The sequence below is a fragment of the Zalophus californianus genome, chromosome 11, assembly GCF_009762305.2.
Source record: "Zalophus californianus isolate mZalCal1 chromosome 11, mZalCal1.pri.v2, whole genome shotgun sequence".
NCBI lineage: Eukaryota > Metazoa > Chordata > Mammalia > Carnivora > Otariidae > Zalophus > Zalophus californianus.
In genome coordinates, this window is record NC_045605.1 from 9,086,639 (window position 1) to 9,108,374 (window position 21,736).

At 39.0% G+C, this 21,736-nt stretch overlaps 3 protein-coding genes across 8 annotated transcripts in view; 2 read left to right on the forward strand and 1 right to left on the reverse strand.

Annotated features, from left to right (window-relative positions):
• The window catches only part of DLAT (dihydrolipoamide S-acetyltransferase), a 37,909-nt gene extending 33,862 nt beyond the window's left edge, over positions 1–4,047 (forward strand). The window contains exons 12-14 of the mRNA XM_027578126.2: positions 347–509; positions 1,283–1,419; positions 2,034–4,047. Of these exons, the coding sequence (XP_027433927.1) occupies positions 347–509; positions 1,283–1,419; positions 2,034–2,163 (430 nt within the window). The 3' untranslated portion in view covers positions 2,164–4,047. The remainder of the gene's footprint in view (positions 1–346; positions 510–1,282; positions 1,420–2,033) is intronic.
• Positions 4,048–5,797: 1,750 nt separating this feature from the next.
• PIH1D2 (PIH1 domain containing 2) lies at positions 5,798–11,373 on the reverse strand. 2 transcript variants are annotated; one of them, XM_027578129.1, is made up of 6 exons: positions 11,235–11,373; positions 10,296–10,514; positions 9,571–9,694; positions 8,944–9,189; positions 8,085–8,344; positions 5,798–6,246 (listed from the first exon to the last, which is right to left on the reverse strand). In XM_027578129.1, exons 2-6 carry the CDS (start codon positions 10,470–10,472, stop codon positions 6,112–6,114), a joined length of 942 nt encoding a protein of 313 aa, XP_027433930.1. In that variant the 5' UTR covers positions 10,473–10,514; positions 11,235–11,373; the 3' UTR covers positions 5,798–6,111. The 2 variants fall into 2 exon arrangements, with proteins under 2 accessions (XP_027433930.1, XP_027433931.1); XM_027578130.1 differs by having other exon boundaries at positions 10,296–10,498; positions 11,235–11,372.
• Positions 11,374–11,479: 106 nt separating this feature from the next.
• NKAPD1 (NKAP domain containing 1) lies at positions 11,480–21,572 on the forward strand. Of its 5 annotated transcripts, none has more exons than XM_027578134.1 (7): positions 11,548–11,615; positions 12,159–12,188; positions 12,813–12,889; positions 13,896–13,996; positions 16,602–16,751; positions 18,484–18,537; positions 19,210–21,572. In XM_027578134.1, the coding sequence occupies exons 3-7, from the start codon at positions 12,821–12,823 to the stop codon at positions 19,715–19,717; spliced, it is 882 nt and encodes a 293-aa protein (XP_027433935.1). In that variant the 5' UTR covers positions 11,548–11,615; positions 12,159–12,188; positions 12,813–12,820; the 3' UTR covers positions 19,718–21,572. The 5 variants fall into 5 exon arrangements, with proteins under 5 accessions (XP_027433932.1, XP_027433936.1, XP_027433935.1 ...); XM_027578133.1 differs by having other exon boundaries at positions 11,577–11,615; positions 12,060–12,188; XM_027578131.1 differs by lacking the exon at positions 12,159–12,188 and having other exon boundaries at positions 11,480–11,615.
• Positions 21,573–21,736: the final 164 nt, after the last annotated feature.

Sequence of the window (21,736 nt, forward strand, 5' to 3'; positions counted from 1 at the left end):
TAAGCATCTGCCTTCGGCTCAGGTCATGATCCCAGGGTCCTGGGATCGAGTCCCGCATCGGGCTCCCTGCTCCTCGGGAAGCCTGCTTCTCCCTCTCCCACTCCCCCTGCTTGTGCTCACTCTCTCACTGTGTCTCTCTCTGTCAAATAAATAAATAAATAATCTTAAAAAAAAAAGTCCAAGTTAAGAGGGCATAGCAAAATGTAAAAACCAGGAAAGATATCCCTCTGGCTGAAAAGTATCCCAAACTGAGGTAAATGTCAATATCCTTGCTTAACCTGACACATAAGCTCTTGATAAATACTGTGATGATTACTGAAATTTCCTTTTTTTTCTTTTGAAATAGAAACCATGTTGTGGATATCAGTGTTGCAGTCAGTACTCCTGCAGGGCTCATTACACCTATTGTATTTAATGCACATATAAAAGGACTGGAAGCCATTGCTAATGATGTTGTTTCTTTAGCAACCAAAGCACGAGAGGGTAAACTACAGCCTCATGAGTTCCAGGTAAGGTATTATTTATTTCCCTTCTGAATGTTAAGAATTATATTATATTTAAGGGTGGCATAATTCTGGGTACCTGGGTGGCTCAGTCGGTTGAGTGTCTTGGGCTCAGGTCATGATCCTGGGGTCCTGGGATAGAGCCCTACATTGGGCTCCCTGCTCAGCGGGGAGTCTGCTTCTCCCTCTCCCTCTGCCCCTCTTCACTACTCGTGCTCTCTCTTTCTCAATAAATAAAATCTTTTAAAAAAAAAAAGGGTGGCATAATGCTTTTATTGCATTTTTCACCTTTGATTCTGCCTTATATTCTTACACATGTCCCTGAAAATATAAAGAAAGTGAATACCCTATCAAAATCTGAAAAGACATTTTCCAGCAGTTTGCAAAACTTATGACTTACGTTCATACTGTAATGGTTATATATTTTATTATATATTATATTATTATATATATTATATATTTTCATTAAAGTGTATTCCATTAAGGCCTGCCTTTTTTTCCCCTTTCAAATAAGAATTGTATATATTCAGGATATATAGCTTTGATGTTTTGCTATATGTATTGTGAGATACATTGTGAGATGATCATAGTTAAGCTAAGTCACATCTGTCACCTCATGCTGTTTTCCTTTCCTTTCCTTTTCTAATTGTTTTTTATGGTAGTTCAGAGGCCTTTCTTAAAGATTATCTTAAGGTCTTTCCACAGAACATTTGTCTTTTTTTTCTGGCTTATGTTGACAAGCAATTAACATGATCTGTTTTTAATCTCTTTTCCTCTAGGGTGGCACTTTCACAATCTCCAATTTAGGAATGTTTGGAATTAAGAACTTCTCTGCTATTATTAACCCACCTCAAGCATGTATTTTGGCAATTGGTGCTTCAGAGGATAGACTGGTTCCAGCAGATAATGAAAAAGGGTAAGTACCAAAAGGAGTTGTAAGTTCATTTTCATTACATAATACCTGTTTGTTTTTTGGTGGTTGTTGTGGTGCGTTTTTGTTTCTTTTTACATTATACCTGTGTTTGAGTCTAAGTTTTATAATTGTCATGGCCTATTGGAGCTTCAGGTAGAATCAGGCGTAAGTATAGAATGAAGTTTCTCAGGGCAGCAACTCTTCTTTTACTAAATGCAGTTAATCCTATTTGAAAGGGGAAGCCTTATTTACTATAGGTGAGGGGTGAGCATACTTTTCCTTGGAGCCAGGTTGTAAATATTTTAGGCTTTCTGAGTCATGGTGTCTGTTGCAGATACTCTTGACGTTGTAGTGAGAAAGCAGACATAGGCAATACATAAATGAATTCCAGAAAACCTGCATTTGGCAGGATTTGGCCCGTGGGCTGTAGTTTGCCAGCCCATGCTCCAGATGGCTGTTTGGTCTGTCAATCTAGAGGGTGAGGCAGAGGTGTATAGTACGTTAAGAGTAGGTGGAAAATAGTATTACCTGGTTGGAGGTTGGCATTTGGGTTGGTTACTGGCTAAAAACTAGGGATTGCTTTCAGAATACCTAATAATGTTTTTATCTTTTTCTAGATTTGATGTGGCTAGCATGATGTCTGTTACACTCAGTTGTGATCATCGGGTTGTGGATGGAGCAGTTGGAGCCCAGTGGCTTGCTGAGTTTAGAAAGTACCTTGAAAAACCTATCACCATGTTGTTATAATTAACCCAGGAATTTCTAGACTCTCCCAGGTCACAATGTTCATTCTTACCAAGATATAAATATGTTATTACACAGGTTTTTTTTTATTTTAAAGTTAACCAGTTATTTTTGAGTCTGTCCAGATAAGTTATTTGTAATGGGCATCACTGAATTTTTTAAATGACAATTACACCCACATATTGTACACATTTAATGAACACCAGATTTTGAGCTGTGTATTCCTAGTCAAGGGAACGTGTGGCTTGGCCCTTTGGTGATAAGTACTTCCACTGGGAAATGTAGAGGTAGAATTCTGGTTCCCTATTGAAACAGATATATAAAGGTAATCTGAATGAAACCTTGAGGTTTTGAAATTTAATTGCCTCAAATGTTTTGCTCATATTTGAGGGAAAGAGAAGTCACGGAAAGAGAAGTCACGGAAAGAGAGAAGTCCGTTCTCTTAGAGAAAGGGTTTGAATTCAAGCTTGATTTTGGAATTTAACCCTAATTTAAATTTTTCTGTGACATGATCTTGGTTTATCATGGATGGGAAGGGTAGAGAACTTCAAGGAAAATAACTGAAATTTTAAAAGTTAACTTTTTCTTAGACTTCTTCAACCAGCTGTCCTTTATTTTTCTATGAATCCTGAAATGGTTGTTTTTACCTCTTGAGATGAAGATATATATAAACCAGCTACTTGGTATAAATGAGAATTTGTGTGGGTATTTATTTAAACAACTTACATACATAATTTTGAGAGCAGAATTTAAAATTACCTCCAAATAAAAGAATATGCTTGTAGAATTTAACAGAAAGTAGAAATTATTCCTTGAAGATTAATTGGTGGTTATTTGCAAATGAACTTAATTATCAGAATCTGTTACTCATATAACTTTGGAAAACTGTATCAAGTAACTGTGGAATAAGTGTACATATGTAAAATACGGTTTCTAGTGAGATGTGTGCCAAAGTCCATTTATCACCAAATCCTGTCTGAAAGGAAAAGGGGGAGAGAGACATTGGTAAGCAGTTGGGAGTGCTAAAAGATTAGAAGCGAAGTGGTCATTTCTACTTGGATAAAGTAAAAAATGTTCAGTGTGTACAAAGAAAGTGTTCTGTGTTTTTCCACCCGATGTTGTCTCATGTACAATAAGAAAGTCCTAAAATCCTATTGGAAAGAAAAAAAATAGTTTAGGTTGCTTGCTGCCTTACCAGCCTAAATATTTTTTTCCAATTTGTTACAGTTTGCCTTTCTTAGGGGAGGGGGAGTAGAAGAGGTGATACTCGGGATAATAAAAATGAATTTGGAATATTGTCACAATTCCAGACTTTCTATTGATGTGTTTTAATAAATTATTTGGAATTGTTTATGACTATTTAAAATAAATCTATCCAGTGTTTCTGTGTATATATGTAGAGCAGTCTCCTGAAATTTAGGTCTTTCAGTATTGAATCTGTTTCTAAATGTTCTTTATTACATGGTGCAGAAGTGACACTGCATATATTCCAGAATATTTTCCCTTGCTGTATTATGAAAACAGTACATTAAATTGATTTTTCAGTAATTAGTAATGTTAGCTTGAATTGAAGATTATGAAGAAGGAACAAGCTTATCACAAGGGACCATCACTATGAGCCACATCTGGTTCAGATACATGAAACGTCAAAGATAATTCATTCTTGGCAAATGCTTATGGCTCTGTCTGTTGTTCCCTTGAAAGAATAGTAAAAGGTTGTCTTCTAATAAAAATTATTTTGAGTTAAAAATTAATCTGAAGTATAATCTGAATTATAAACCTAAATGGATTCAGTCTATTTCTCTTACCAGAACTGAAAGAAAAAAAGTTAAAAATTTTGGTTGAAATTATTTAAAAATTAAACTGTTTTCGGTGTGTCTTGTCTAATTTTTGATCTGTTGGTAATTATTTTTCACATTAAACCAAAGCCAGAGATAGCTATATACGTGTACACTCTTTAATACAAATGCATTTGAAGCATGTAGAATTAGTAAAATAAAGGACTGAGTTTAGGAGGATATAATCTAACACTTTAAGCTCAAGGAGTTACTGAAGCACCTCATGGTGGAGTGTGCCACACAGCAAGATGAAAGCGTAATCTGGCTGTGTTAGATATTTTACACCAATCCCGAGGTTTGTGAGTGAAGTTATGGTATCCCAAGGCATGGTCTGAAAAAGGAGTTAACTAGCCTGAGATCATATGAATGTGTTCCAAGGAGTACTCCTTACCTAGTAATGCACAAACCCTGGAATACATGGGAAAATAATCACCCAAGTTTGTAGGGGCACCTGGGAGGCTCAGTCGGTTGAGTGTCTGACTCTTGGTTTCGGCTCAGGTCATGATCTCCAAGTGGTGAGATTGAGCCCTGCACTGGGGGTCCCTGCTTCTCCGTCTCCCCCTGCCTCTCCCCCTGCTCACACACAGACACTCTCTCAAATCTTAAAAAAAATAAACCAAGCTTGTAGAAAAATCTAGTCTCAAAGATAATTAATATCCATCTCACTTTCCAGTTTCAAGGAAAGAAATTTTGGTAAGATTCAGATTAAACTACTCCACAGTTATTAATGTTCTTCCTGGGCAAAGTTTGGTATTTTGGGGGAGAGGGAGGAGGAGGAGAAATTTCTATGAATATAAAAATCCATTGAAATAAGTAAAATATTTTGGAAAATAACAAGGATGTAAATTTAAAATTTTAAAAATGCTAGATTTTGATAGGCATTTCATTAATGAGTACACAAACATAGCTGCTGACAAAAGTAACACCCAAGTGCCAAGTGCCAGAGCAGAGATTCCACCAGTTCTATGTGGTTAGGTGTGAGAGTTTGTAGGTCAAGTATTGATGGTGATTTTGTAGAAGAGAAGGTAAGGTGAAAGCATTCCAAGTTTTTTTGAGGGATGAGACTATAATAGGGGTGTTAACTTTAGGACATTATACAGTTCTGGAAAATCTTCAGATGGTAAATTATCCTATTGCTGGGAGAATTCAAATCCAGACCAGGCTTAAAATTATATTTGTTTTTAAGTATCACATACCAACTGCTTCTGTTCTATATACTATATTAGTTTCTAAAGTAAGTTAAAAAGCTTTAAAATTAATAAGGACTTTAAAAACGTTATGTTGAACTAGAAACTTATAATGAAGCTGTACTGTATCTAGGAAAGATGATTTAAGGATGCTTAAACATCAAAGTTAATACCTCTGTATTGAACAACCATCTGACAGATGAAGTTGATTAATATATCCTTCTGTCTTAAAATTATTTTCATAAGATAAAGGCACTTGTCCCAAAGTCACATCCTTTTTCTTAGGGTTAGATTTATTTTGCATCTTCTGTACAATAACATCCTGTTATTGTTACTGCATCATGGTATCCAGTCCACAGACAAGTCTATATTTGATATTATAAGGTCTGGCGGGTAGCTTGGACTCCCATCAGAACTGTTTTTATAGAAGTACAGAGGTTCATAGAAGCATAAGTTTGCATACTACTACATTGGCCCTGTAACTTTATAGCTGGAGGAAACTTTCACTGCTTCAGTTCCTCTTGGTAATAGAAAATTTACAGTTTGAGATTTATTCCTGATGTAAAAATTTGCTAGAGACAACCAAGTAAACCAGAATTTCAACCGGTAAACCAAGAATTTTCACAATTTACTTGGAAACAGAATTTTCCCAAATGACAGTTTGTTACTTTAAGACCGTTAGAAATAGCTTCAAAACAAGTATATCATGGCAATACTGTTTTTAATGGTTTATGCTTCTAGCCAAGTTTGAGGAGAAAGTTAAAAAAAAAGATAAACATTAAGTTGATGAGAAAATCTCATTCCATCAAAAAGAACTCTTAGAAAATACTAGTGTTTAAGGTAAACCACTACCTCTTCACCCATAATGAAGGTCCTATCATTCACATGCCTTTATCACTGAAAACCCAAAGCAGATGATGCTCTTATTATACCAATGGCATTGTGACGATTAAGGTAGCTTTCTCTTTGATAAATCTGGCTGTAGTCATTTCAGTATCCACAGATTCTGGAAGATTCAGATGTAATCTGTACTTCTCCGAGACCTCAATCAATAAATCATCCTAAGAGTAACAAACCAAAGTATTTTAAAATATGAAAATAGAAAGTATTTCCCGGTTAAAATATGTTACTGGATTATTCACAGTTATTCACTCCTTTCCCATAAGAGGAGGATCTTACTGCCATGTGACTTGCAATGAGCTGTGCAGCTGCTGCTGTAACTCCCTGAGGTTTTTTGTTACTGCTGCTCAATACTCAAAAGTTAACTGATACAGTGCCATAAATTGGGTGTTGCCATCCTAGACTATGTGGCATTGACTTTCTGGCTGACCAGCAAACAGCGAGGAAAACGTATTGGCAATAGGGAAAATGGTGATCCATGTTTTATAGTGGTAAAGCCCTTAGTAAAACCAGCACAGTAATGTGAAAGACAACTAACTGCACCTCATTAATGTGTGGCTTTAGGTAAAGAAGTGTGAAAACAGAATGTTGGTAACACACATTGTTTCTATTGGCTACATTTAATAAGCTACAACAAAAAGAGATGAGCTTAGAAAAGAATTTCCTAGTTTGCAAGTAGGATTGAAAGACTATACAAAGCCCCAAAATTCTAAGACTTCAGGACTGAGAAATGGAACTAATTTTTATTTTAAACCAGTAAAAAATAAAATTAAGAATTTACTTCTTAGCAACAAAGACTAAGCCTAGAAGTGAAGACTGAATCACAAAGAGTCATTATACTCTTTGTTACTCTAACTGGATTAAGGTGGAGCTCAGTTAATCCTTACATTTGGCTCAAACGACAGCAATTAAGTAAAAAAAGACAGGCCATTGAAAAAGGGACATGTCTAATAAAGAATCGGGTGTGGCACTGATTAGAATCAAAGAAGTAAAATGCTACTAGTCTAGACTAAAACATTTAAAATAACTTTTGGATCCCCAACATTCCAAAAGCGTGTAACAGGGTGAGTAAACTGCTCAGCACGTAAGGATGGCCTATTCTCCAATGTTCTTTTCCGACGTGGCCAGTGTGGGTAAGAAAAAGGTAAACATCACCCAAAGAATGAAGCTGAAAGTCATGGAAAACAATGGAACTAGGGGGCTAGGTAATCAAGGAATGTTGTAATGGGACCTAACCAAGAACATCCTCTACTTCCAGGAAAGGGACCCTCACAATATCTGCCTTCCAGGATTTCAGAATTGCTGTGCGCCAATAGCTGCTGTGTGCCTCATATTTAACCCCCTTTCCAAACAGACTGTTAATTATGGTTATCCTCTCTCCATCCCACGCTGTACGGTGCATGTGGCTATGGCAGTCGATTACTCGTCTTTGTAGTTCATAGGTCTGTGGTTCAAGAGGAAAGTGCAGATTACAATGGCAAAACCCTGTATTTTAGAGTCTGATACTGGGATTGGAAATGTCTTTCTTGGGGAAAGAAGCAAATATTTGTGTCCTTGAGAGTTGGACTGTGGTAGATTATAGGACTTTGCCAATGTTTTGCTCTTCTTTTGTATAATATAATAAGGATTATACATCCTTGCCATTTGAATTCCTGTGACTACCTGTGAGAATATTCTTCCCAGCCCCGTTGATGTAGGATTTGGCCTGGTGCCTTAACTTTGGCTAATAGAATGTGAGTAATAGTGATATATACGATCTCTGAGAGAAAGTTTTAGGATCTATTGCATCGCTTGGCCATTTCTATTTTCCCTCTTTCATGAGAATGGCATATCTCACCTGTATCTTGAAATATGGAAGACTCCTGGAACAGAGCAGGCCTACCTGACATACAACCTGAGCAAACTGCTATAAACCACTGAGATTGTGGAGTTTGTTACTACAGCATAAGGTGGTAAATGTTGACTGATACAAATTTATAGTATTACCTGTTCAACTTACCTCAGAAACACTAAGATCACAGAGAGATACTGAATTAATACCAGGTAATTCAACTTTTATTTCAATTTCCAGAGGTTTCTCATTCTGGTCAGCCACAATTTTTAATTCATAGGCTGGTTCCTTCATCTCTACCTGGATCTCTGTACTGGAAATCTCCTCAATCAGACACCTTGTTTTGCTTGAAACTTCACCTTTTGGCAATAAAAGCTGAAAGTGATCTGAATTGCTCACAGTCCTACTTATCTGTTCAGGGGTTAGTTCTTATGGGAAAAAAGGGGGGGGGAGATGAAATCACAAAATTAATCAACAACATAAAATACTCTCAGGCTATGAACTGTAACATATGTGGCATTAGCCAAAATGGCAGATAAGCTGAAGCTAATTTAGTTTGGGAATCTAAAACGAATCTTAAACCTGGGGCACCTGGGTGGCTCAGTCAGGTTAAGCGTCTGACTCTTGAATTCAGTTCAGGTCATAACCCTAGGATCGTGAGATCAAGCCCAGAGCTGGGCTCCGTGCTCGGGGGTGGGGGGTCTGCTTGAGATTCTCTCTCTCTCTCTCTCTGCACCCCTCCCATCCCGCCCCCCCATGCTCTCTCTCTCTCTTTCAAATAAACAAAAAATTTTTTTAAATAAATAAAATCTTAAAAAAAAAAACTTAAACCAAAGAACTTGGTTAAAAAATTTGCAGGATTTAAAAATCTTTAAGGACATGTTAATATTTCTAATATCTAATCTTTATATTTTTCTATCTTAAGTTTCTCATCTTCTAAAACCGAGACTTTTGGTATGCAAAATGTACACAGGATGCAAAACAATTTTAAATCAGTTAAATTTTCCATTTACAGTCATTAACTTACCCTTTCTCATTTTCTCTCTTAAATCTGTGGGGTCAGCTTGCATTCCCATCAGATTTTGTTTCATCCTTTGAATGCTTCCTTTTATTCTAAATTTAGTGATACTGTAAGAGTATGAGAGAGTGAACTGGAATTGTTCCTCAATGCATTTCATGGTCATCCGTATTAACTGATCTTTTTTCACTTGGTCCTTTTCTGCTGCCTGGAGAACATCAGGATTGTAGGCAACATCGATGACTGTATAAACATCTGTGTGTGTAATTCAGAGGATGTGAAATGAGGACAACTTGTTCCACTGATGATACTGTCAGATAATATATTAAGTCATAATCCTGGATAAAGCTAGAAAGCAAAATTCTATTCCTGTATTTTTCAGAGGTAATCACAATGGTGCCAAATATACAAATTTCCAATTAGGGCATTTCTTGGCATTTTATATGGGTTACTATTAGAAAAATTGAATAGCATTCAATTTATATAAATAAATAAAGGTATGCTTATTAGTTATTAACTACATTATAACCCAATAAAATATTTTACTTGTAATGCCTTTTACCAAGTAAAATCTGGTCCATGCTTATTCCCAACAGAGTTTTTAAAATGTGCTTTCTCTCCCTTAATTCTATGTACCTGATGTCTCAGACATATCTTCTGGTCTGCCAACACTTAGAGGTACTGGATGAGTGGTTGACTGGGGAGCTGGGATCCTTTTCCACTGACACAGGTTAATAAAAAGTACTTTTTCCTTTGGTTTCTAAAAAACAAATAATTTTGCATATCTCAAAATCTAGTGTTTTTTTTTTTCATTTAAAAATAATATCCTAAAGGTAACTCACCACAGAATTTGAAGAGTGAGAATTTTAGTCTCCAAGTAAGCCATTCCATGCATTTAAACTGTGTTTGAAAATTGTACTGTTACCTCATTTCCCCCAAGCTACTGACTTTTCAAGATCCAGTTGTTGCTCCCAGAAGAACTGGGACGAAGGAGAGGGAACCGATCTAAACAGCTATTCAGGGTGAATATGACCCTATTTCACCACTTCCTTACCTCCCAGCCAAGTAAGTTCTCTTTATTTGAAAGACTTCCAATTCTACGAGTCTCTGTTAAATCATTACATTACTTTTTTTTTATTCTAGTAGAAAATGACTTTGAGATCTCCAAAATATATCATAGGTGAATTTCCCATTCTTACTCCTTCAACATAATCTTCCATACTATGTTTCACTCTCCCTTTAGAGTGGCGGTTCCCCTCAAGGTTTCTTAAAGTAGCAATAGCTAAAGGTAAGTGATTCTCTGATTATTCCAGGATTCTTTCGCTCAAGATCTCCCATCCCTGGGGACCAACACTACGTACCAGGATCCTGGTTTGTAGACAGAGCTGTGGCTCTGGGGTGGCACAGAGCTGTTTCCCTTCTTTCAGCTGCTGTTGAATGAACTTCTCGTAGCTCTCAGGATTAGTTTCAGCCAGATCATCTAGGAGGTTCCAGAACTGAGTAACCTGAGTGAGCAGACCCTTTGAGGAAGACTCCATGATTGAGGTAAACAGGCCTCTTGAGTCTGTGGAAAGATAGGACTTCAGGGGGAAAAAGCTCTGTGTAACTAATGGTTCATTTCTTGTTTTGGAGGAAGAGGAACAACAAACAGGTCAGGAATTGTTCTGGTGAAGTTAGCCCCTGTGTCTAGAAGACTGTGGCTCAGCACCACTTTTCTTTACCTTATTCTCTAATTATCTAGTCCCCCTCAGACAAGTCCTCACCTCTGCCTAGACTCTCAACAGCACTGAGGGTAGAGCAGTCAGTTAAAGTCTGGATTACCCGGTGACCGATCTCTTGTTCCGATACCTGGGTATCGGCTGACCGGTGCCTATCCAGTCCTGGAATTGCCAGAGAGCTACAGGAGACTTCCTCACAGCTTAGTAGTTAAAAGCAAGGATTCTGGAGCCAGAGTGCCTAGATCCCAATCTTAGCTTTATCACGTACTAGGTGTGGTACCTTGAGCAATGAAGTTATGTATCAGTCTATTCTCAAAGTGAAGACGATAATACCTATCTCGTAGGGTTATTGTGACAATTAAGTATGCTCACATAGAGAGGCTAGGACACTTGGGAAACAGTAGGAGAATACTAATATCTCATCTGTGTCTCCTCCCTCGCTCTCCTCTCCCACCGGACAGGCGTCCCACAGCAGCCACAGAAGGAGGAAAAGAGGTTTGGGTTCCCCGAATACTATAGTAGGGTTAAACTAACCGGGAAGCTTAACTAAAGGACAATCTTCCCAGAGATCCGCGAACTCACCTCTTCTCTCGGTTCCTTGACAAACCGCGACGCCTGTTACTAGGGTAACCGGACAGGGTACAACATCTAACTGGGTCCGGAAAGCTCCAGGAAGAAAGGATTTTTAGCATCCAGTTCCGGAATCTCCCCCGCTTCTGGTGTCGGGCTTGCTTTTCGGCCGAGGCCGACCCACTTCTTTCCCAGGGAGGCGCCCGCCTCCCCTCCGCACCTTTCGATCTCTAGAGGATGCTGGAAACCCTCCCCGTGGGAGTCTCTGGGTCTCCTGTGGGTGGGAAGAGTTTCTCCGGAGCACGACTTCCGGCCTGAAAGGGAAGCCCGCTCCCTTGTCTCCCAGACCGATTCCTCCCCCCAAATCCCCGCCACGCGAGGCTGCGGCGCACGGTATGGGTGTATTTGTGTGTGTTTGTACGGGGAGGGCGTTTGGAGGGAAGGTTACCGGGAGCTCCGTGGCCGCTGGGGGGCAGGGATCCCGGTGACAGAGACGGGGGTATTTTCTCTGTCTTCCACTTGGAAGCCTCAACCCCCTCCCCCCGCCTTCGGGCACTCTGGGTGTTTCTTGGGGCCCGTTCGAGGGTTGTACCCGTCCAGCGCGTCCCCATCCTTTCGGGAGAGCGAAGCCCAGTCCTCGGGTCCGTCCCAGAGGAGCGTGAGCGGGGCATGCCCCCATGCCCGTCAAGCCGGCTGTCCGGATTCCGCGCCGGCGCAGCCTCCGGCCTCGGTCCGGAAAGAGATCTTCCTGTCGGTGTGGGCTGGGGGAAAGGCAGCCGTGGCCTGGGCCACGGGTGAGGGCAGAATAACCGGTGGGAAGGCTGCATTTTCACGAAGGACTCGGGTGAAGCTGCAGAGCTGCCTTTGAGCCCTGACTCCTTGGCTTCCTGGGTCGGAGGAGATCTTGTAATGGAGTGGTTCTTCGTCTCACACTAGCAAGATGCCTGATTTCCTCAGGATCGAGGGGTGAGTGAGCGGTGGGGTGGTTGCACAAAACCGCTGCTAGCTACACACCGAATATCCTTGTCATCTGTTTTTTGGAGGCTTCTGTACAAAATAGAAAGTAAAAGTCCCCTGAATGGAGAAATTTAGGGCGTGTCTGCATTTGATGTCAAATGTTGACATTTGTGGTCCCTGACATTGTCAGATCTAGGTATTTGCTTCATCACAAACTAATTTTGAGATTGGAAAGTTGATTTCTAATCTGGATCTTGTTTACATTGGGCTCTCTGGCCTGGGGCAAGTTATGCTTAAGGGAATTTCATCTACAAAATAGGAATGAAGATGCTTGCCTCGTATAAAACATGGGGTTGTTTTGAGGGTTAAATAAAATGGTGCTCTTGAAGGCACTTAATTCTGGGCAGTTTGAAAGAACTTGGATGTCCACTATCTCACTGTACATTCATCTGCACATTACTGTGGTCAGGCATTTTCCCCTTTTAGTGGTGAAGGGAAAACTACCTCTCAGGACCTCTGACTTCTTGTTCAGTGATCTTTCCTTTACCTCATGCTTCTTTAAAACACTGTAATAAAAGATAAGATAATAAAGGAAATTATTGTTATTAAATGTTATTTATTGATTCATTTCAGATTGAAGAATGTCCCGTGTTCCATTGGGGAAGGTCCTCCTGAGGAATGTCATCCGGCACACAGATGCTCACAATAAGGTGAGAGGTACAATGTCGTTATTCCTCAGCATTTATTGGAGGCATACAGTGTGCCATGCATGATTTTGGTAGTTTGGAGGTACAAAGATGAATAAAATAGATAATTATAATCAATTTGATTAAGTACTATAGTAGAGACATATACAAGGTGCTTCAGTGCACTGCGGAAGGAACAGTGAAATCTGCCTTGGGAAATTAAGAAAGGCTTCACAGATTGCGTGGTATTTGAGCTGCTGTATTTGAACCAGTTTTTGGTGAACAGGTTCAAATTTACCAGGTGTAAAAGATCATTCCAGACAGAACATCATGTACTCATATGGCAACAAAGAAGAGCATGAAGCACTTGGGGTGTGGCAAGAAAGCGTGTGCATCTGGAAAGTAGGGAATGTTGTGGGGAGGTGGGTAGTGACAGAAGATGAGGCTCAAGTGGTAAATTAGAATTGGATTGTGATGCTTGGAGATTAGACTTTTTCCTCTGAACAGTAAAGAAGCTATCAAATGTTTTTAAGCAGGGTGTGACAAGATTGTATTTGTATTTTAGAAAGATGATTTGTTAGCTGGGTAGGGGATGATAGACCAGATGGAATGAAACAGTAGAAACACCAGTTAGGCAATTGCAGTGCTCCAAGTGAGAGACGATGAGGAGTTCACATGAAAACAGTGACAGTAGGGATGAAGATGAGGAATTGAGGAGATAGAATCCAAAGGATGTGGTGACTAATTTAAACATAAAGGGTCATCACTTGATCACTGAAGCATAGTTGCAAAATTAAAAGGGGATAAATGAGTCTATGCAGGGTTAAAAAGTTCTGTTGCTGCAGAATTCTACATATTTGAGATTGACTGGGTCAGATTATTTAGAGAATCCTGAATTTGTTTCCCAGGTTCCTGATTATGACCCAGTCTGTAATACAATAATTGGTGCAGAGTGTATTGTCAGTTACTTTTCTGTGATATAAAATATTGTTTTTAGTAATTATATTTCTTTTCTTTTAAAAAAATCTAGATTCAGGAGGAATCAGATATGTGGAAAATAAGAGAACTGGAGAAACAGATGGAAGATGCTTACCGGGGGACCAAAAGGAAAATGTTACCCAGTAGTTCAAGGTGAAGTTGGAGCTCTAAGACCCAGAATAACTCAGATCTTGTTCAGAACCACCAACTTTCATTTAAAAGCATTTTAGTATGCTAAAGATAGATGAGTTCAGTTCTGTGAATCTTTAAGCCTTCCTTCCTTCATGAATCTAGACCCAAGCATAAAGGTAATGGCTATGATGCATATGGCTTAACTCTTAGTACTTATTTGCAATGGGGAATTTTTAAAAGTTCTACCTTGAACAACTTTAAAAGTTAAAGATTCTGTGTATTCTGACCTTGTCTGGTGGCTTTTAAGATTTTCTGTTGCTATCTTATGGTCACTGAGCTATCATTTACTCTTGTCCCCTTTTAGTAGTCTTTGATTCTCCCTCAGCCTTTTCTTTACCCCGTGTACTTTGTGTGTTCACCAGGTCACACAACTTTCACATTACCTTTTTAATAATTTCAGTGTGAATATGCAGGATTATGCAGGCTTAGTTGTCTTGTTTATGGAGGTATAGGAATGTCTGAGTATTGAGAACATTTCTTGGGCTTCATATGCCTGTTAGTGTATAGCTGTATGTATGAAAAATGACTGTAGTAATAATGCCGATTTCTTTTTTTTAAAATTTATTTTATTGTGTTATGTTAGTCACCATACATTACATCATTAGTTTTGGGGTTTTTTTGTTCTTTTTTTTTTTTTAAAGATTTTATTTATTTATTTGAGAGAGAGAGAATGAGAGATAGAGAGCACGAGAGGGAAGAGGGTCAGAGGGAGAAGCAGACTCCCTGCTGAGCAGGGAGCCCGATGCGGGACTCAATCCCGGGACTCCAGGATCATGACCTGAGCCGAAGGCAGTCGCTTAACCAACTGAGCCACCCAGGCACCCTGTTCTGTTTTTTTTGTTGTTGTTGTTGTTGTTCTTTTTTCCGTCCAGCTTTATTGAGATATAATTGACATATAACATGTAGGTATACAATATGATGATGACTTGATACATACATACTGTAGAATGATTATTACAATGAGGTTAGCTAACACATCACCTGACACAATTACCTTGTGTGTGTGTGTGGGGGGGTGTGTGTGGTGATAACATTTAAGATTTATTCTCTTAGCAACTTTTAAATATATATTACGGTGGTGTTAACTATAATCATCTTTGCTGTACATTAGATCCCCAGAATTTATTCATCTTATAACTGGAAGTTTGTACCCTTTGACCAACATATCTCCAGCCCCTGGCAACCACCATCATACTCTCTATTTCTATGAGTTTGGATTTTTAGATTCCACTGTAGTGTTCCATGATTCATTGTTTGCGTATAACACCCAGTACTCCATTCAATACGTGCCCTTCTTAATACCCATCACCGAGCTAACCCATCCCCCCATCCCCCTATAATGCCGATTTCTAAAGTTACCCAGGGAAACAGTTAACAGTGAGATATTAGAGAGTGAGTGTGCCTGTGTAGTACTCAGCCTTTGGAGTGCGATTGACTGTATGTCTGAGGTGCTTCAGAGAAGGAAGTATTCAGGGTATCCAAGGTAAAGAAGGCAGAGTCTCAGTATAAAAATAAATATCCTTGCGGTCTGTTTTCTTGCTGAAGATGGTCCTTTGAGAATTTAGAAGTAAAGTTAGTGCAGATGATAATTTGTCTTCTATTGGTTGTTCAATTCCAAGCAGCGTTTCCAGAAACAAAATGTTGTTTTCATTTTTATTATTTATTTTTAAAGATTTTATTATTATTTACAAAAAAATTTTTTTAAAAGATTTTATTTATTTATTTGACACAGAGAGAGAGAGAGAGACAGCGAGAGAGGGAACACAAGCAGGGAGAGTGGCAGAGGGAGAAGCAGGCTTCCTACTGAGCAAGGAGCCTGATGTGGGGCTCGATCCCAGGACCCTGGGATCATGACCTGAGCCAAAGGCAGATGCTTAATGACTGAGCCACCCAGGCGTCCCCAAAATGTTTTTAGAGTGAATTATTGATACCTGTCATGGTCTAATAAATCTTTAAAACCATAATCCCTAAAGAGATTCTGATTGTCTTACTCCCTGTGGCTAGAATGGCGACTAGCATATAGGAGGCTCTTAAACATTTTTGATAGTTGATTAGCTTGCTTAGTGACTTGTTAGTGGACCTTGTAAGCACAGGCTGTATCTGTGGTTCTCAACTTTTTTTCTACCCCAGCCTACTCATGGGTTAGGCCTTGCTCCTACATTGCTATGACCTCACTGTAGCAAGTTGCTGGTTTTCTGGGAAGGGAATATATTTCTAGGGTAGTTTGCAATGTTCCCAGCTGTGATTATGCTCTACTCCCCTCTTTGCATGTCCTCCTACTTGAGAGTCAATGCGTGAGCTATAGCATGCTACAGTCCATAAGTCATTTTGTCTGTATTCTGCAATAGGATGCGTAGTAATGGTCAGATTTTCACTGGACAACTATACAGACTTATGGAGAGGAACAGATCATGTCTTTTTACATTGGTTTCTGTTTTTTTTTTTAGCACTAAATTGGTGGTTTTGTTTTCCTCTTAGCTTGTTCAGTGGGTTTTTTGCATGCCATTCGTTAAAGGAACCTCACAGATTGCTTCTAAATGTAAAATTCTTCTGTTTTTCCTTATAGCCGGATGCGTAGTGATGGTTTTGATGAAGAAAGTCAAAGAGACTATTGGAGGCCAAAGAATGAAATTTCTGGGGCACTGGAAGATGATTTTCTTAAGGCTAAATCCTGGAATAAGAAGTTATATGATTATGAAGCTAATATGCCAGACAGGTTTGTAACAAAATTCTTGTGACCATTAAAAATATTTGGCCTGAGAATGTGTACTTTTATTATTTATTTATTTATTTATATATATTTTTTTAAGATTTTATTTATTGAGAGAGTGAGAGAGAGAGAGAGCCCAAGACGGGGTAGGGTCAGAGGGAGAAGCAGACTCCCTGCTGAGCAGGGAGCCCGACATGGGACTCGATTACGGGACTCCGGGATCAAGACCTGAGCCGAAGGCAGTTGCTTAACCAACTGAGCCACCCAGGCACCCGAGAATGTGTACTTTTAAAAATGAATTATCTCTACAAAAACTTGCACACAAATGTTCATAGCATAATTATCATAATGGCCAAAAAGTAGAAACTCAAATGTCTATCAACTGATGAATGGATAAACAAAATGTGGTACAGTAGCCCCCCGCTTCAAGCCCCCCCAGTGGTTGCCTAAATCTGTGAACAGTACTGAACCCTATATATGCTGTTTTTTTTTTCTGTACATACATACATACATACCTATGATAAAGTTTAATTTCTAAATTGGGGACAGTAAGAGCGTAACAATAACTAAAAATAGAACAATTATAACAATATACTGTAATAAAATTTCTGTGAATGTCATCTCTCATTTTATTTGTACTGTACTCTTGTGAGAATGTGGGATGATGGAATGCCTACGAGATGAGACGAAGTGAGGGGAATGACGTAGGCTTTTTGTTGTAGCATTAGGCCACTCCTGACCTCTGACAGTATGACAGAAGGAGGGTGATCTGCTTCCAAAAAGCAGAGCTGCAGTTAAGGGGGGACTAATGGAATGTTATTTGATGATAAAAGGGATAAAGTACTGATAAGTGCTACAACATGGATGAGCCTTGGAAAACAGGTGAAAAAAGCCAGACACAAAGGGCCACTTATTATGATTCTATTTATATGATATGTCCAGAATAGGCAAATCCATAGAGACAGAAATTAGATTCGTGGTTGCCATGGGCTACAGGAGAGGGAGGAATGGAGAGTGACTGCTAAGGGATGGAGTTCCTTTTTGGGTGATGAAAATGTTCTGAAATTAGATAGTGATGATGGTTGCACAGCTCTGAATATACTAAAAGCCACCGAATTGTACACTTTAAGAGGGTGAATTTCATGTTATAGGAATTAAATAAAATTGCTTGGCTCAGTTGGTTAAGCGACCGCCTTCGGCTCAGGTCATGATCCTGGAGTCCGGGGATCGAGTCCTGCATCAGGCTCCCTGCTCAGCGGGAAGTCTGCTTCTCCCTCTGACCTTCCCCCATCTTGTGCTCTCTCTCACTCTCTCTCTCTCAAATAAATAAAATACAATATTAAAAAAAATAAAAAAAATTGCTATGTAAAAAAACAAATTGTTCCATTGCTGACAGCACTGTTACAAGTTGTTTTTGGAGAAGTACTTCACAGCTAAAGGGCAGAATAGAAGAGTTCCTTATCTTAAGAATGGCAAGTTCTCAAAAAAAAAAAAAAAGAGTAGCAAGTTCTCTTACAAATAGACAAAAGAATCCTTTGTGTCTGAAATGATAACATACAGTACAGAAAACGTAGCCAACTAAGTTACTGAGCTTGAAGGTGGGGTTGGCTCTACCATGTCTTTATTTTCTTTGTTCTATGTGCATGTCTGTGTCTTGCATGCACTAAGTCTAATTTTTTTTAATTTTCAAAAATGTATGCATTGCTTTAATAATGTAATAAAATATGTCATCTTACAGATGGGGTCACAGTGGTTATAAAGAGTTATACCCTGAAGAATTTGAAACAGACAGGTAAGGCAAATAGGCTTACTGAAAAAAAAACAAAAAAACTAGAAACTGTAAGATTAATTCCAAGTCTGAACTATAAATTGGGTTCCTAATTTTACAAAGAAGATAATGTTTGCCATTAAAAATGTAACTAGAAAAATAATAGGCATTTTAGTTGGGAGATAATTGGTATTTTGCCTTTTTCTGATTGATGTTCTGCAGATTTATATAGCATTTAGGTTTTTATACATAGTATTCCATACAGTAACTCAGTTTGGCAGATTAGAATTTTTATCTTCATTTTAAGAAAACAAAATGAGGAAACAAAACTCTGAGAGTGATCAAGTCACATAGTAACCCTATGTCAAAGCTCCTAAATTTCAAATGTTAACCCCAACTTTTTTTAAGATTTTATTTATTTATTTGAGAGAGAGAGAGAGAGAGCGAGAGAGCAAGCAAGCACAAGAGCAGGGGGAGGGGCAGAGGTAGAAGCTGAATTCCCGCTGAGCAGGAGGGAGCCTGATATGTGGCTCCATCCCCGGACCCTGAGATCATGACCTGAGCTGAAGACAGACGCTTAACCGACTGAGCCACTCAGGTGCTTCTAACCCCAACTTTCTATCTAGAATGCAGAATACTAAAATATAAATACACTTTTTATTTTCTATAGTAAAGCAGTTTCTCTTTTTTTATTAGTAGTGATCAGCAAGATATTACCAATGGGAAAAAAACATCTCCCCAAGTAAAATCATCTACCCATGAGTCTCACAAACACAAGAAGTCAAAGAAATCTCACAAAAAAAAGCAGAAAAAAAAGTCACACAAAAAACAGAAGAAAAGCAAAAAAGAAGCCACAGATATAACAGCAGATTCCTCAAGTGAGTTCTCGGAAGAAACCGGGGCTTCTAGTACCAGGAAAAGGAAACAGTCACATAAGCGCAAGAAAAAATCCAGGAAAAAGTCTCTCAAAAAATCTGCTTTATTCTTGGATGCAGAAAGTGACACTTCCCAGTCAGATGATTCCGCATCCAGCAGTTCTGAGGAAGGTGAGGAAAGAGACACTAAGAAAACCAAAAGGAAAAAGACAGATAAAAAAGTCCACATCCCTGTAGTTAACAATGAAATACAGGAGAGGACGAACAAACGCACAAATTGGAAAGTGGCTACAGATGAAAGGTCTGCAGAGAGTTCAGAGGATGACTAAATGAGGAGACCTTCTCCATTTCCCATCTGACTGGTTACTTACAGCTCTTCCACCTGGGGGTTTTGCCAGTGATTCCGTTGCCCGGCACAGGGGCCCTGAGGTCGGAGCTGTCCTGTGCCATCTGTCTACGTTCTGACAGACTTCTTGTCTTCTGTTTTGGCCTGTTAAACTTGATCCTCTTATTGTTAATAGGGAATCTGGTATTTTGTTATGAAGTTTTCTTGAAGAGATTATTTTTTGCAATTAATCACATTTAGGGTAGAGTGCAAATGCAACAAATTAAAGGACCCAGAAAGCTGAATCCCAGTGACAACCTGGGTACACCAAATGGGATGTAGGATTTGGGGAAAGCAAGGGCCGGGATCAAGCGGTGGGTTGGAACTGGTGCTGCGTAGAATGTTGGAACAGCGTGCTGCCCTGTTATATAGCAGGTGCCACAACTTTGTCTTCAGCCTTGGTGCTTCGATCTTTCTGTATTTTGGCCTCATAGATGTGGTCCAGTTTATTTAGTGAGAAAATGAGTATAAGAGCAAGACATTTTTCCTTCATGATAACATCCATAGACAGCTGTTATTATGAGACTAGGGTTTTCTGTCAAATTTCCCTGCTGGACAGGGTCTGTGGCTACACTAATACCCCTAAACATGGTAATTGGTTTAGTAAATGGTTTTCTACGTCCTGTATATTGCCTAAATGGACTTGTGTTCGAAGTTATTTCTTCAGTTGTTTTGGTTAAGTCCTCAACCAAATGGGATAAAATTAGGAATTAGTCATGCTGTCTGATGGCATTTAAATATTATCTTCCTTGTTCATTTCTAAATCTATTAATGAAATTTAGATTTTCCCTGAAACTAGGTTGAACCAGTTCCAAAATGCAACAGGCTTCTCAGGGACTCACCCACTTCTTCCCAGTTTGCCTTCTGATTAAAGCACCAAGCAGAGACCATATTATTTCCCTTTGCTATATACTGTGATCCCTACTGTTAATTCTTAGGAAACCAAAATATCACTGAAAAAAGGCTGGCAGAACACAAGTGAATTTTTTCATTATGACAGAATACCAAGTGACATATTGTTTTTTCTGGTTGCCACTTCATGGGCTGGGTAGAAAGCTTGAAAACTCAGACTTTTGGTCTTGGTTCTGGCACTAATTAGTTATGAGGTCTGGAAAAGGTAAGTTAACCTCCCTGGCCTTACTTTCCCCGTGTATAATATAGAAATACTTCATGGTAGCATGACAGTGTAAGACACCAGCAATAGAATATAACTGTAACAACATTCCATGAGGTGGTAATATTTTACAGTTCTAACTACTAAATTTGTTCTCTTTACAGAACAGATGTCTAATAAAATGTTTAGTCATAAAATACATGGTTGGCTAGAGGTTCCCTATCCCTTGATTATAAGCAGGTGCTACCTTTGGGAATATTTACTTGAAATATTAATACTCTGGTACTCAATTGTCAATGTTCCATGGCATATATTTTTACCTTTGGAATTAGTAGGGGCCCAAGGTGGGGCAAGCAGTCTGTAATTACTACCTCTTAACCGAAAGACAAATTGTTTTGTTCTTGGAATAAGTGAAATCTTTGTTGGAAGGAGTTTTCAGCACGTATTTTTTTTTAAGCATTGTTTCTGTGCTATAAAAGTACTGATTCTAGCACAGACTCAGGAAGATGGGCCAGTGGAACAGGCATCTCCAGGAAGTTGGTTCTGCTTCAGTCTTGACCTTCCCTTCCTCCCATACTAGCAGGTCTATTTCTTTCTCAAGAATACACATCCTGCCTGTTTTGTTTTTGCCATGTTTACTTTTTCTTGGTCATATATAAGCAATAAAGCTGTTCTCTGTTCTTCACCTTTCTCAACCCCAATTTCTCTTCTATACCTTAGGCTAAGTCTTTGATGGTTCTTCTAGCCCCCTTAAATATGGCTGAGGATGGCCTTTCAAAACCTAAGATCTCTCATTTGCACTACTGGTCTTGGAACGTACTTCCAATGTTCCTGCCAATCAGAGATCTC

Coding starts and splice junctions, on each gene's coding strand:
- PIH1D2 (XM_027578129.1), bottom strand. CDS start 10,472: ATGGAGTCTTCCTCAAAGGGTCTGCTCACTCAGGTTACTCAGTTCTGG. Junction 8,345..8,943: donor AAGAGAGAAAATGAGAAAGG/GTAAGTTAATGA, acceptor TTTTCCCATAAG/AACTAACCCCTGAACAGATA. Junction 6,247..8,084: donor GTGATCTTAGTGTTTCTGAG/GTAAGTTGAACA, acceptor TGTTACTCTTAG/GATGATTTATTGATTGAGGT.
- NKAPD1 (XM_027578131.1), top strand. CDS start 12,821: ATGTCCCGTGTTCCATTGGGGAAGGTCCTCCTGAGGAATGTCATCCGG. Junction 12,890..13,895: donor ACACAGATGCTCACAATAAG/GTGAGAGGTACA, acceptor AAAAAAATCTAG/ATTCAGGAGGAATCAGATAT. Junction 16,752..18,483: donor GAAGCTAATATGCCAGACAG/GTTTGTAACAAA, acceptor GTCATCTTACAG/ATGGGGTCACAGTGGTTATA.